The sequence below is a fragment of the Penaeus chinensis genome, chromosome 7, assembly GCF_019202785.1.
Source record: "Penaeus chinensis breed Huanghai No. 1 chromosome 7, ASM1920278v2, whole genome shotgun sequence".
Taxonomy (NCBI): domain Eukaryota; kingdom Metazoa; phylum Arthropoda; class Malacostraca; order Decapoda; family Penaeidae; genus Penaeus; species Penaeus chinensis.
The window spans coordinates 33,988,857-34,003,856 of record NC_061825.1 but is presented as its reverse complement, the minus strand read 5'-3'; the positions used below and the strand labels follow the sequence as shown (position 1 = coordinate 34,003,856).

The 15,000-nt window shown below is 42.2% G+C and overlaps 1 protein-coding gene across 16 annotated transcripts in view; it reads right to left on the bottom strand.

Annotated features, from left to right (window-relative positions):
• Positions 1–6,143: 6,143 nt before the first annotated feature.
• Positions 6,144–15,000, bottom strand: part of LOC125027046 (NACHT, LRR and PYD domains-containing protein 3-like) — a 15,395-nt gene continuing 6,538 nt past the window's right edge. For all 16 annotated transcript variants that reach the window (XM_047615701.1, XM_047615708.1, XM_047615711.1 and 13 more), the window contains 4 exons: positions 11,362–11,576; positions 10,688–10,909; positions 10,395–10,543; positions 6,144–10,224 (listed from right to left, as the gene is read on the bottom strand). In XM_047615701.1, coding sequence (XP_047471657.1) covers positions 9,124–10,224; positions 10,395–10,543; positions 10,688–10,909; positions 11,362–11,576 — 1,687 coding nt within the window. In that variant the 3' untranslated portion in view covers positions 6,144–9,123. The remainder of the gene's footprint in view (positions 10,225–10,394; positions 10,544–10,687; positions 10,910–11,361; positions 11,577–15,000) is intronic.

Genomic DNA, 15,000 nt, shown 5'->3' with positions numbered 1-15,000 from the left:
CACACACACACACAACACACACACCACACACACACACACACGCACACGCCACACGCACACACACCACACACACACACACACACAACACACACACACACACACACACACACACACCCCAACACACACACACACACACACACACACACCAACACACACAACAGCACACACACGCACACACACACACACCACACAACACACACCACACACACACACCACACACAACACACACACACCACCAACCACACACCACACACACCACACACACAACACACACACACACACCACAGCAGACGCACACACGCACGCACACGCACATACACGCACACACACGCACGCACACGCACACGCACACGCACACGCGCGCGCACACACACACACACACACACACACACACACACACACACACACACACACACACACACACACACACACACACACACACACACACACATCCATAAAGCACATCAAACGGCAACCAACGAAGTGGTATTGATATTACCCTACGACAATTCATGCCTGTTCTCTTCGTCCACAGAAAAAGAAAGGGGACGGACTGGCAACTCAGCTAAGGATCCGATATCAGATCCCAGTTTTTACAGTCACAAGTGGGCGTACCTCGCGCAGTACCGCCCTTGCCTCCCTCCCCCCCTCCCTCTCCCCTCCTCCTCCTCACTTCGTATGCATTTCTGGTTCTCTATTTTGTTTTTGTATCCGATTCTATATTAATTAAAGTTACTGTAATTATCTTTCTATTTTGTTATGGATGTAATGGTTATAAAGATATAATTGCTTTAACTATTATTATTATTTTCATTGCTATTGATATTACTATTATGAATACAAATTAAGTAGTGTAATCTTAATGTCCCCGAAATGATAATAATGATGATGATGATGATGATGATGATGATGATGATGATGATGATGATGATGATGATGATGATGATGATGATAATGATGATGATGATGATGATGATGATGATGATGACAAATAATAATAAAAATAATGATCCGTCAAAATTTCCATACGAATAAATCTTTCTTAATGCCTTTTCTGAATGGGTGTCCTTATCAACAAAAGCCAATTTTCGTTATCATTCAACCCACTTATCTCGTCCTGATGAGAATAATAACAAATTACTACCAATAATGTCATTAGTATCTTTTGTTAGTATCATTAATGTTATCATTTTATATAATTATCAAAATAATGATAACAATAATAACAATAGTGATGGTAGAGATGATGATGATGATGATGATGATGATGATTGATTATGATGATGATGATGATGATGATGATGATGATGATTGATTATGATGATGATGATGATGATGATGATGATGATGATGATGATGATGATTGATGATGATGATTGATTATGATGATGATGATGATGATGATGATGATGATGATGATGATGATGATTGATGATGATGATTGATTATGATGATGATGATGATGATGATGATGATGATGATTGATGATGATGATTGATTATGATGATGATGATGATGATGATGATGATGATGATGATGATGATGATTGATGATGATGATTGATTATGATGATGATGATGATGATGATGATGATGATGATGATGATTGATGATGATGATTGATGATGATGATGATGATGGTGATGATAATAACTAATAATAATAATAATAATAATAATAATAATAATAATAATAATAATAAAATAATAATAATAAAATAAAAGTAATAATAATACAAAATAATAACAACAACACAATAACAATTACAATAATAATAATAACGAGAACAACAACAATAATAAGAAGAAGAACATTCATAACAACACTGCAAATACTAAAACTCGGAAGCAAACACGACTGGCATACTGGTCACTGATCCGGTCACAAAGAAGTATTATATAAGAGAAAATACATGTTTAAAGGACAGAGAAACTTAAGCTAGCAACTTAGACACATTGCACCCCTACCCCCCTACCCCATTTCCCCAACCAAGACACAATCCGTAACGCCCCTCCTCTTTCTTGCTTCCCCCCCCCTCTCCTTTCTTCCTTTTTCTCCTCTTCCTCCTCTTCCCTCCTCCCCCATCGCCCCTCTTCCTCCTCCTCCTCTCTCCTCCCCTACCGCCCCTGCTCTTCCTCCTCCTCATGCTTCCCCCACCACCCCTATTCCTCCTCCTCCTCCTCCCTCCTCTTTCTCCCCCACCGCCCCCTCCACCCTCCCCTCCTCCTCCTCCCTACTCGTTCTGATTCCTTCCTCCTCCCTCCCCTACTTCCCAACCTGGATATATTGCGTCCCCTGTGTACACCCCCCACTCTATTCCGTCTTTTCCCCCTCCTCCCCACTTCCCCTCCTCTCCCTCCTCTCCTCCCCTGGCGTAAATAGATTGTGTTCTTTCATCCCAATTTCCTATGCATAAATTCACTGCGTTTCTATCTCCTCCCACCTTATTCTCTCTATTCTTTTTATTTCCCTTTATTTTTCTCTTTCTCTTTCTCTTTCTCTTCTCTTCTCTTCTTCTCTCTCTCTCTCTCTCTCTCTCTCTCTCTCTCTCTCTCTCTCTCTCTCTCTCTCTCTCTCTCTCTCTCTCCTCTCATCCTTCCTATCCTCAGACTGACAACGTCCCCCCCCCCCTTCTCCCCTCCCCATGCCCCAGAGCCAGATGCAGTGGTCCCCTATCCCCCCCTCCCTAACTAAACACATTGCGTTCCCCTTCTCACCCCCTCTCCCTCACCTCCTCCTCTCCTTGCCTAAGGATGTTGCGTTCCTCCCCCTCCCCCTGGCCTCCTCTCCCTTCCTCCCTCCCTGCCTCAATACAATGCGTTCCCCTTTCCCCTCCTCTCCCTTCCCTCCCCCTCCACTCCAACCCTACCCTTCCCTCCTCCTCTATCCCTCCCCCCTCTCCTCCATCCTCCCCCTTTCCCCCCTCCTCCCCCACCTTCAGTGCTCCTTAAAATGCCACTCATAAGCCTTGGGAAGATCAGCTGCTCTTCGCCCCGAGTCTCGTGATGTGCTATAGGCATTCGTTAATCTTCGTATTTTACTCATTATTCTGTGTTTCTCACTGTGCTTTTTTTTTTTTTTTTTTTTTTTTTTTTGCTTTTAATTTGTTTTGTTGTTGTTTTGGTTTGGGTCGTCCTATCGCAACGATAACAGTGCTTGTTGATTAGGTCTATGTGTTTGTCTGTTGCTGCTTGAGAGAGAGAGAGAGAGAGAGAGAGAGAGAGAGAGAGAGAGAGAGAGAGAGAGAGAGAGAGAGAGAGAGAGAGAGAGAGAGAGAGAGAGAGAGAGAGAGAAAAGCACCTAAACGTCTCACCCGAAGGTCTATGAGACGTTGTTCAATTTTAAATGTCGTTTACACAGAACGAACCAGGTAATAATTTCTTGTTGTTATTGTTGTTGTTACTGTTATTTCGGGTTAAAAGATACAAATGCATGGCATCTCGGACGCGCCCAAACACAGCACAAGCACTGAGAACTCCCCCCCCTCCCCCCGCCCTACTCCACGCAGACAATACACTCCCAACGACTACAGTTCGAAGTAAACAAAACTTAGTAGTAACTGCAGTAACACCCACCTACACGCACGCACACACGAACGCACGCACACGCAAGCGGCCATACAACACGGAGGCGTTTCTGCGGCGCGACTTCCCATTCGGTACCTGAAGCGGATTAAAAGCATATTCAAAAGCGAATATGTGCTTGCTTGCTTGACGATCGTCTCGCGTGTCCCGTGGCGTGGGCGGGGAACACACGTGGGCGTACCTGTGAGTGTGGGCGTTTCTGCTCTCGGATGGGCGGGGACGCGAAGGGACGCTCCTCCGACCTCCACTACAGGCGGTGACTAGCCCGGCACTGAGCCCGGCGCGCTGGCAGTGTGCCATTGCCCTGTACTTCTTTCTTCCTGCCCGTGCCCGCCCTCCCTCACGGCCTCCTCCCTCCCTCCCTCCCTCCTGCCCTGCGATGGATACCCGCCCTCCCGGCCCCTTCCCTCCTGCCCGTACCCTCCCTCCTCCCCGCTGTCCTTCGCTAGCTGCCCCTCCTCCCTCCCACGCTCCCCCAGTCCCTACCTTGCTATGGATACCCTCCCTCCCTCCCACCTAAGGAATACCCTCCGCCCTCCCTCCCTCCTCTCCCCTCCTTCGTATCTGTCCATCCCCGCCCTTCTATCCACGCCCAGCCTCTGCCTCTCTGTCCGGCCCTCCCCCTCCTTCCCCTCCCTCCCCCCCGCTGGCCGACGCTCCTGGTGCCCCCTGACCATGCCCTCCTTTTATCGCGTCGTCCTTTCCATGTATTTGTCCCTTTTTCTTCTACTCTCTATCTTTCTCCCCTCTCCTTCATCTCTGTTCTCTTTTTTTTCTCGTTTCTTTTCTACATCTCTTGGTGTATTTCTACCCTCTCTTTCTTCTTTTATTGTCTTCTCTTTTCTCTTTCTGTTTATCCCTTCTTCTTCTACTCTCTATCTTTCTCCCCCTCTCCTTCATCTCTGTTCTCTTTTTTTCTCGTTTCTTTTCTTCATCTCTTGGTGTATTTCTACCCCTCTTTCTTTTATTTTCTTCCCTTCTCTCTTTCTCCCTTTTACAAACAGTCAACTGTGACGTTGCAAACAGTACCAGGGAGATTTTTTTTTTTTTTTTATTTTTTTTTTTTTTTTTAGCTTATTTTTTATAATCCGCTTCACCTGCTTTACAAGTGTCAGCTGAAAGTCATAAGCTGTAAAAGCGATTGAATTCATAAAAAAAAAAAAAAAAAATAGGTGCGTGTGTGTCTACATATCCTCTCTCTTCCTCTTCCTCTCATCTTCGTCTCTGTTCTCTTTTCTTCTCGTTTCTTTTCCTCTATCTTGGTGTATTTCTGACCCTCTCTTTCTTGTTTTCTTGTCTTCTTGTCTCTCTTTCTCTCTTTTGCATTCAACTATGACGTTTTAAATTATCATTAGGGCTCGTGCTGACCCCCCCCCCCCCCACAACAGAAGAAGAAAGAAAAGAAAAGAAAAGAAAAGAATGATAAAAAGATAATGAAGAAGAAAATATATTACAACCGGATGCCCTTCCTGCCGCCAACGCTACCCATATATTATATATATATCATATATATATCATTATATACATATATATATACATACATACATACACAAACACACCCACATGTGTGTGTGTGTGTGTGTGTGTGTGTGTGTGTGTGTGTGTGTGTGTGTGTGTGTGTGTGTGTGTACATGTGTATATATATATATATATATATATGATAATATAAATAAATTTATGTATATATAATATAATATGTATACATATCATATAATACATATATACATATATATATTTATATATTTATATATTTATATGTATATAATTTTTTATATATACACAATATAATATGTTTATATATATAATATATATATTTATATATATATAATTTATATATATAATATAATATATAAAATACATACATACATACATACACACATACACATACACATACACACACACGTCATAATTTAATATACATATAATATGTAAATATATGTATATACATAATATGTAGATATATAATGTGTATGTGTGTATGTGTGTGTATGTGTGTGTGTGTGTGTGTGTGTGTGTGTATGTGTGTGTGTGTGTGTGTATGTGTGTATGTGTGTGTGTGTGTGTGTGTGTGTGTGTGTGTGTGTGTGTGTGTGTGTGTGTGTGTGTGTGTGTGTGTGTGTGTGTGTGTGTGTCTGTCTTATATATCACATATCATATATAAATTTACGTATACATATATGTGTATAAATATAAATATATATATATATATTTACATATGCACACACACACACACAGTTTATATCGTAGTAATATTATGGATTTGAGTGGTGACTTCTCTTCCCTCACATCACATAATTATATTTCACATCGACAGTCTGTCGATATGACAACTTAAACACACTCCACATAATCGTTACAATTTTTGCAAACTTATTGTAACCACCCACACCCACACACATATGTGAATGTATGGATAGATCTTTTAATGTGTATAATATCAATAAATAAATCAATAAACAAACACACGTTGTATTGATGTAATAAGACAATATCCCAATACTGATAGCAAATATAAAGATTGAAAAACCGACGTACAAAAGGCATTTATGGGTTAATTCAATTTATAAAATCTTTATATGCTAGGAACACATATTCTATTGCCAATTACCTTTTTCAAATCACTACGTCTCTCTCTTCAGCATAAATATCACTATCAATTATATCTTATGTAATGTATTATAGCCTTTACAAATCACTTCATATTTCTCTCTTTCTCTTTTGCTTCTAAATTCTCTAGAAAAATCCCGTGGCTCAGTGGGAATTCGAACGTTCGAATCCCCAAAACGGACCACGGTTGAGGTTAGGAAGGGCGCCCAGGCAAAGGAACGGCGGTCAAGTCTTGCTTATCTTGCTTTTTCATCCAGACTTTCATTTTTTCTGGCTGTCTTGCTTTCCAATAATGATTTCCTGTTGGTCCCTTGTTAGACTACTTTCTGGTGCTACGTGTCATTTTATTTTACCATTGACTGAATTATTGAATTAGCTTCTTGTATATTATAATTTATCGCTGTTATGATGAAGATGATGATGATGATGATGATAAAAATCACCATATCACATATTTCTTCCAAAAATCAATGATGAAATAAAATAATTTCGTAAATTTGTTGATCCATAGGTAAAAACATTATAAAAGTATAAAACATTAATAAAAAAATGTAATACAGTAAGTTGTACTAGATATTTAACATAGTTGTACTGAATTACAATTTCCTTGTGGAACCGGTTTGCTTTGACGTTAGGCTACTTATCGCTCTTCCAGCGGCAATCCGTTTACACGAAGCTGGTGAAATACGCTTCTTGAGCAGTCCCACGCGGCATGACGTCGGAGGAGGATTTGCTGCGAGCCGCTGTTGCCCTTTGAGAATGAGTGATCCTGTTATGCGAAAACAGCCAAGAAGAAGAAGAAGTGTATGGTTACGAAAGTGGATAGGCAGGAAGCGGGCTCACGGGGCCTCAGATAATTTCCTGAAGGACCTGGCATTGGAGGACCCAACTACATGCCCTGGAACATTGAGGCTGACGCGTGAAAAAAAAAAAAATAATAATAATAATAATAACAATAATGACAAACAAAAGGAAAATGGACAGCGAACGCAGCACCAAAGCACATACTCCCTCACACACTGTCGTCGGCGTCTGGAATAGTCATTTATTCGGTGCTGAAACGCTAGACATGAGCGGTAAAGTTGAACCTGTTGAACTTTATCAAACAGACGCTGCGAATTCATGATTTTAGTCGCCAGCGAATAAAAATTACCACGTCTTTAGACACTTTCACCAGCGAATTAAGAAGCTTGTCCAAAGCTCAAGAGAAGGCCGGGGAACCACAGTATCTCGCGGATGTTAGAAGGTAAATGTCAAACTTTATAACAACCTCTCTTCGATATATTACATGTAATTCTATAATATCACTAGGTAATATGACATGTTATTACAAACTTTATTGCTAATGTCACTTATTCTATCAACAATATTTAAATAACTATATTGCATCACGTACTTAACCACCCATATTTTACTATACTTCACCATTTAGTAGATACTTTTATCTAATCATATTATATAACTAAACAATATACGATTTCATTGCATATTTTTTGCATTACTAATATATAATTCCATTACCTAATTATACTAAGCCTTACAGTTTTTTAATCACTAATGCACAATTTGTTTTTATAAACTATATAAGCACTACTTATACATAACTTTACCATGTAATTCACTCTGTTACTCAAATAGTAATTATTCTAGCATACATTAACTACCCTCTTTATAATCATTATATTTATTTGAACATGCTTGTCATCATTTGATGCCCATTTTATGCGAAAAATAAGAATCTATTCACAATTACTGAGATACCCTTTGCACTATACAAACATTTAAAAATCATCTACCAGACCATAAGCAAAAGGAACACACACACACACACACACACACGTGTGTGTGTGTGTGTACACGTGTGTGTGTGTGTGTGTGTGTGTGTGTGTGTGTGTGTGTGTGTGTGTGTGTGTGTGTGTGTGTGATATATTGTACTTCACTGCATTAAGTAGCACTTAATTTGTATAGAAAAACATTTTCAAAAAAGTTCAGTCACCTTTTATCTTAATTCATCCTAATAATGAAAACGTTTGTTAACAGCCCACTCGTGTGTTTATGGTTAAGAACAAACAGCAACCTCAGCTACCTTAGTGTTCAGTCAGAACAATCCGATGACGTTGCTTTGTCTGAGCATGAGAGCGAATTCAGCATCGCAAAGTAGAGTTCATTTTCCCAAAACGTGCAGTCTACGAATGTATGTTTCTTAAGCCACGGGGACAGGGCCGGGTGCCTGATAACCTGGCAGGATTTTACCACGAGAGTTTCAAGGCCAGGGGGAAGGACCGGGTCGTCGACATCATTTCTTGCAGTTTTAGCGACTTCACAGTAGAAGGAATGTTCACGTATCCCAAGTTCGTACACTCGCTCATACTCAGTTTCAAGAGACCATCCTGTAGGCCGAGATCTGTCTCAATCTTGCAGCGATGTATGGACAGCCACCACAGGTTCTGCGGCCAGACAAGGGGACGGCTCAATGTAAAGTCACTTAATTTCAGCTCACAAAGAGGCTTGTTCTTGTAGGAATTCCTGATCAGCATCACTGCAGCTTCAGCATCACACTGCAACACTTTCGAACCACATGTGCCATCGTCAGCCAATATGCCATCCGACAGACGCAGCCACAGTCGAGAGGGAGTTGAAAAAGAGAGCAACATGGACATAGCTTCACTTCGTTCTATTTCCTTCTTCCTTATCCACAAGTAGTGAGAATTCAGGTCACCTTCTCTCCCTAGGCCTATCTGGGGCGAGGGCTCTGTGTCAGCAATGGGCAAATATCGTGCTAGTTCCTGTGCAAGCCCCTTGTCGTACTGGCTTTCCTCTATGAGATCCAAAAAGAAGTTTATATCGTAGAACTTGACATGCTGTCTACTCAGAGAGGCAATTTCTCGAAGTCTGTGATGTCCAACACGTTTTTCCTTGTTTTGAAGAGAATACTAACCACAAATGTTAAGATGGTCTTCTCGGTCCATTTGCAAGTCCTTTATGAGACTGGTAATTGTGATTTTGTCATTTCTCAGGCGTTCGAAAACATGATATGCTATGAGAAAGTTTGCGTGGGAGGTGTGTATGAACTGGAAATTTACATGTTCTCCTTGTGCCGACATAAAGCTGTCACACTGCATAAGACTTGAGAGAGCTTCAAGAGGCTTGAGCTTAAGGTCCTTTGCTATAGCCTCCAAGCATTTAATTTCTTCACTAGTCTTACTCAGTGAACCCAGCCCTTTTTTCGCCTGGTTATAAGCAAATTCAGCCACTACACTTAACCATTGTTGACCTTCTTTTGGTAGTTCTTCTGCAATAATTCTCATATTACTAATGTGGCATAGTTTCCTTATCATGAAGTCTGTCAAACTGTAAAATATTTTTCCACGCGTTGAAAAAATGGTGTTTCCCTGTTCTATCCACAGCCATGTACACCAACACAAAAGCTGGGGGATTTTCACAAGTTCTTGGTGTGGTGATAGTATTTTGAGGAGCTTGTCTGGGTTCTCGGGTTTATTTTCTACAAGAAGAAGCTTACTGACACAGGCTTTCGCGCTGGACCAATTAAATCCGTGTGCTGTGAAAACCCGTGGGACATCATCGCACAAGTTGCTAATGGCAGGAGTCAAATGCGGCCGTGTCGTGACCAAAAATATAGCTTTAGGAAATTTTATCTGCAGCTCCTTGAAACACTTTTGAAAAGCATCCAGTCTCTCGTCAAAGGAATCAATCAGAAACATTACACGGCCTGTCGCTTGCCTTAAAATTTCCACAATTGAACCGATATCTGTGGACGAGGATGTTACTGGGAAAATCGCTTTGATGATATCACTAGTTGTGAAGGTTGTGTTAGATACGGCATTGCAATCCAGGAACATAAGATAGTCAATGTTGTTCAGTGTGGATACAGGGCATGGCTGCTCCCCTTTCCAAGCAGAGGCAAAGTACCGGAGGAGTGACGTCTTGCCGGTGCCAGACTCGCCCTGCAGCACCATAACTTGACAGTTGCCTCTATTTTCCAACAAGCCATTGGTTTCAATAAAGGTCTCAAGCCTGTGAGGGGAGAGGGACGAATTAATGCAATTCCTTCTCTATAATCATTTAGTATTTCGTGCAAAAACGACATATTCACAGGAGTGAAACAAAATAAAACCACGAACTTGCAAGTACTAAAATGCAAAACTCGTCTGCACAGAGGAAAGAGTTGAAGTAAAAGACGTACCCTATCTTGACTAAAGGAGAACTTGGTGGTGATGTAAGCTTGGAGTGCACTGTGTTGGAATCGAAAGAGACGCCCAGCCCACACAAGGGGCATCAGCGTTGTTTTCCGACTGTTTCTATAAAGTTCTCGAAGTTCACTCTGAAGAGCCTCTGGAAAATGCCATGACAACGTTTGCAAGACTCTTGTTAGTAATCTACAGGGACCTCTGTTAGCAATTTGGAGTTACGTTAGTAACTTCGCTTAATTTTTACAGTTGGCTTTTAAAGTTCCAAGCATATAGGTATGATACATACTTTGCAACAGCACTTTCTCCCCGTCGTAAATTTCTCCTTGCTTTATCAGCTGCAGATTCTCCTTGAAGATAGGCATCCACTGCTCGAGACCTCCATGCTTCAGAACGAACGTTATAGCCTTCACAAGCTCGATCCATTTCTCTTCTAGATTCTCCTTAGAGTAAACTTCCTCCGTCCAGTGGGCCTCCATGTTACGTAAATGCTTCAGCTTTTCGATGTTGCCTGCGGATATGCAAAACTCAACTTCAAGTATACCAGGGGATATATATATATATATATATACATATACACATACACATACATACACACACACACACACACACACACACACACACACACACACACAGACACACACACACACACACACACACACACACACATATATATATATATATATATGTATAAATATATATATATATATTTTTTGGTGTGTGTGTATGGGTGTGTGTGTATGGGTGTGTGTGTATGGGTGTGTGTGTATGGGTGTGTGTGCATGGGTGTGTGTGCATGGGTGTGTGTGTATGGGTGTGTGTGTATGTGTGTGTGTGTATGTGTGTGTGTATGTATGTGTGTATGTATGTGTGTGTATGCGTGCGTGTGTGCGTGCGTGCGTGTATATTTGTGAGTGTATATATGTGTGCGAGCATAGATTCTAACCGCCACAATTCTCTCACCTTCCAGCGTCTTCGGATCTTTCCAGCGATTGGATCCGCTTGAGAAGTCGCACGCAAAACGGAGCAGCAGATGGAGGGCGCTGATGTCGAACCTGGCGACTTCGTTCTTCTGGATGGCATCGGCCTGGGCCTTGTTTTGCTTCAGCATAAACCTCGCCGCGGCCTTCAACATCAGGATGTTATAAGGTTCCATGCCTGGATGCGTTTTTGAAAACCTGAGAAAGAGGGTTAGGGAACTTGGATTTGAATATCAATCTATCTTTCTTTTTGTCTATCTAAATGGAAAATGGAATAATGCAATGGTACACGCACGTACGCGCACGTACGCGCACGCACACGCGCGCACACACACACACACACACATCTTGCAATGAGTAAGAGAGGTATCGTGGTTAGGTAAGCGATAATAAGTGCTGAAAATTACGAGTGAGAGGTGATCTGTGATAGTGCTACATAAGAAAGATTCGTGAACATATATATATTTATAGTCCAACCAAAATATAAATAATAACTCATCCAAACGCCTCACAAGGCTATAAAATTCAATATTGGACCATGCATACGTGGACTTTTCAAACTAAAAAGTGCCAGAGAGTGCCAACTAGGAATATTAGGTTCCATCACCGTGCTAAATGAGTTCATAAGGTCTCAAGGTCCTCCCTCAACCAGAAAAATAATACCAAATTACGAAACCCTTAGAAAATAACAAGCCTCACCTGTCCCCATACCCACAGGACGCCGGGTAACAGTGCCAAATCGCACGGGTATTACAGTTTCCCCCCCAAGTAGATTCGCTAAGGATCAGCCAAACCGCCAGTATGTAAGTAGAATACATCACAAAATAAGGTAGGTTTAACATGGTTCCCATAAAGGGACAACTATAATAAAGCCACTCGACAGAAGATCCGCCACATAAACTATGCATTAACAGAGAGTAATTCAAGCGATGGCACCTCAATCGAGTGCCAGACGCTGACCCGTGGTCGCGGTCGGCCGCGGGCGCACGCCGGTAGTCTTAGCAACTGCTAAGGAAAGCAACACCTCTCCGAAAACCTGCCAGATGCAAAATTACTTTCTAACTTCCTCTATCCCCAAGCCCCATCCTTACCCATTTGAACATCGTCCTAAATCCTCCTCTCCCACATCACCCGCCTCCTTCCCTCAACCCCTCTACTGCAAGCTTACAATTTATGTGCATCATAATGTATTGTAGCTTTAATGATCTCTGCCCCTCTGCATACCCTTGTTCCCCTCCCCCCGGTGCCCAAGACCCTGCTGGTTATCGCCTGTACCAACATTGACCTGCGTTCAGAACAGAACGAAGCCGACGTGCCCAGAACGAGCGATTCTGACCCTTACCGACAGTTTAATGGCCTTTCCCTCGACTCCCACGGTACCCAAGACCCTACTGGTCATTGCCTGTGCCAAGTTTGACCTGCGCCCAGAAAGTAACGACAATAGTGAAGTGCCCCCAGTGCAAGCGATTCCGCCCCTTACCGTCGAATACTTTATAACAACAAGTGAACTTTAATGTTGATTATACTCAAAATGTTTGTTGAAAAATCCTTATTATCAATCACTATGTTTGTTATCATTACTATGGACGATATTGTAGTTATCCAATGTTCACGATTTAATTGTATTGACATATCCAGTGTCCCCGACCAGACCTGTGACCACAAGACCCTTACACTGCTGTAAAACAGAGAGTCTGTACTGACATTTCCCACCAAAATCTATGTTGCCATATTATCATGTTAAACGAATATTTTGTGAACCCCTCAAAATCTTGGAGAGCCGAAATCACTCTGCCCTCAGCATCGGCTCGGGCAACACCTCAACCTCTCTCTGAGAGCGCTCGCCACAGCGGGGCGGGCAGGTCGCCCTCGCGCCTCCATGGGCGTACCATACCATACCAGAGTGGAATAAGTCCACCACCACAGTGACATTACAGTAGCAGCATGACCCCGCAATCTGAAGCTCAGCATACTTTCCCAGGTTGGGTCATTCCTGGTCCGCCGCCTTGTCCGCGCTCATTGGACAGCGGGCTCCCCTCGTTCCCTGCGCGCTTACACAGCGCTCGTGTACTTAAGCCGCCTGCGAGATCAGCAATCCCCGAATCCCACCTGCTATGATAATCCCTGGCAGGCGGAAAAAAAAAAAAAAAAGATCTCGTTTCTTGTTTATGTTTATATTCATATGTTCTTTTTACCACAATTCTCGCTTAAATAAACAAAAGAGTGACCCACTGAACCTCGCTCTCAGCTCCTAGGAGCTGGAAGGGAGGCAGACGAAGGTCTCACCTGCAACAGGCTATTATAGCGGGATCACACCAGCTATGATATTCCCTGGCAGGCGAGGAAAAAAGAAAAAGAAAAAAAAAAAATCTCGTGGTATATCTTTAGGTTGCTTGTTCTTGTTTCACCATCATCTTCCCTATTTTATTTTTCACACCCCTTCGTTCTTGCTCTACCACCGGCTTTCCTCATTTCCTTGTTACTGTGTTATGTTCCTTTCGCCATCACCCTTCCTCATTATTTCTCATTATCTCTCATGTGTTCTTGTTCCACCATCATCTACCCTGTTCTATTTGTTCTTGTCCCACCATCTTTCCTCGTTTTATCTTCATATTCCTTTGTTCCTTTTCACATCATCCTTCCTCACTTACTTTCCAACTCCTTTGTTACCGTGTTCATCCTTCCTCATTTACTTTATGTTCCCATGTTTATTGTCATGTTCTCTTATTACCATATATTATCCCTATGTTCCTTTTTTTTTGCGTTCCCAGTTCAAAATTTTAACAAATAGACTTTTCAATAAATAAACTTTTTAATGAATAAAGGTGTCTCCTCCAATCTAGCCTGGCTCCAATTAAAGAAAAATAAAACCACACTCCCGACCAGCTGCAAGGGGTATCGCCACCCTACATTTATCTCATTCTACCCTTAGCTTTCCTCCCCATCCTTAAACTAAGGATTCCTTCTCCTCCTCCCCCTTTAGTTCATCAGACTTGCAATCCCCGATCCTCCAGCAGACCAAGACCACAGCAGCAACACTCCAGGACTTCCCCAGTCCTTAGCCGTGGAACTCCAACTTCAGCCTCCAACACCCAGCCATACCTGTGGGCACTCACACCCACACAGTCACTCCCCAAAGAGATAAGACACCAGACAAAATAGTAGATGCCCATTTACCATCTACTATAGTATGGCCTCATTATAATGGAGTGTGTATGTGCGCTCATGCAGACAATGTCCAAACGTTTGTGCACGAGTATAAGCGCGTATGCACGGAAGTGCGCAATGTTTGTGTATGTTTGTGTATGTGTGTATATGTATGTGTATATGTGTATGTATATATGAATATGTATATTTATGTGCATGTACAGGTGTTTACATATACATGTATGCATAAGCGCGCGCGCGCGTGTGTGTGTGTGTGTGTGTGTGTGTGTGTGTGTGTGTGTGTGTGTGTGTGTGTGTGTGTGTGTGTGTGTGTGTGTGTGTGTGTGTGACGTACTTAGGATGAACATGAAAAACGCTAAGACCTTGTTTAACAATAGAGTTTAACTCGAAAAGATACATGTACAAGGTGAAGCGCTAGAGGTAATGGACAAGCATATATACCTAGGGCAACTCG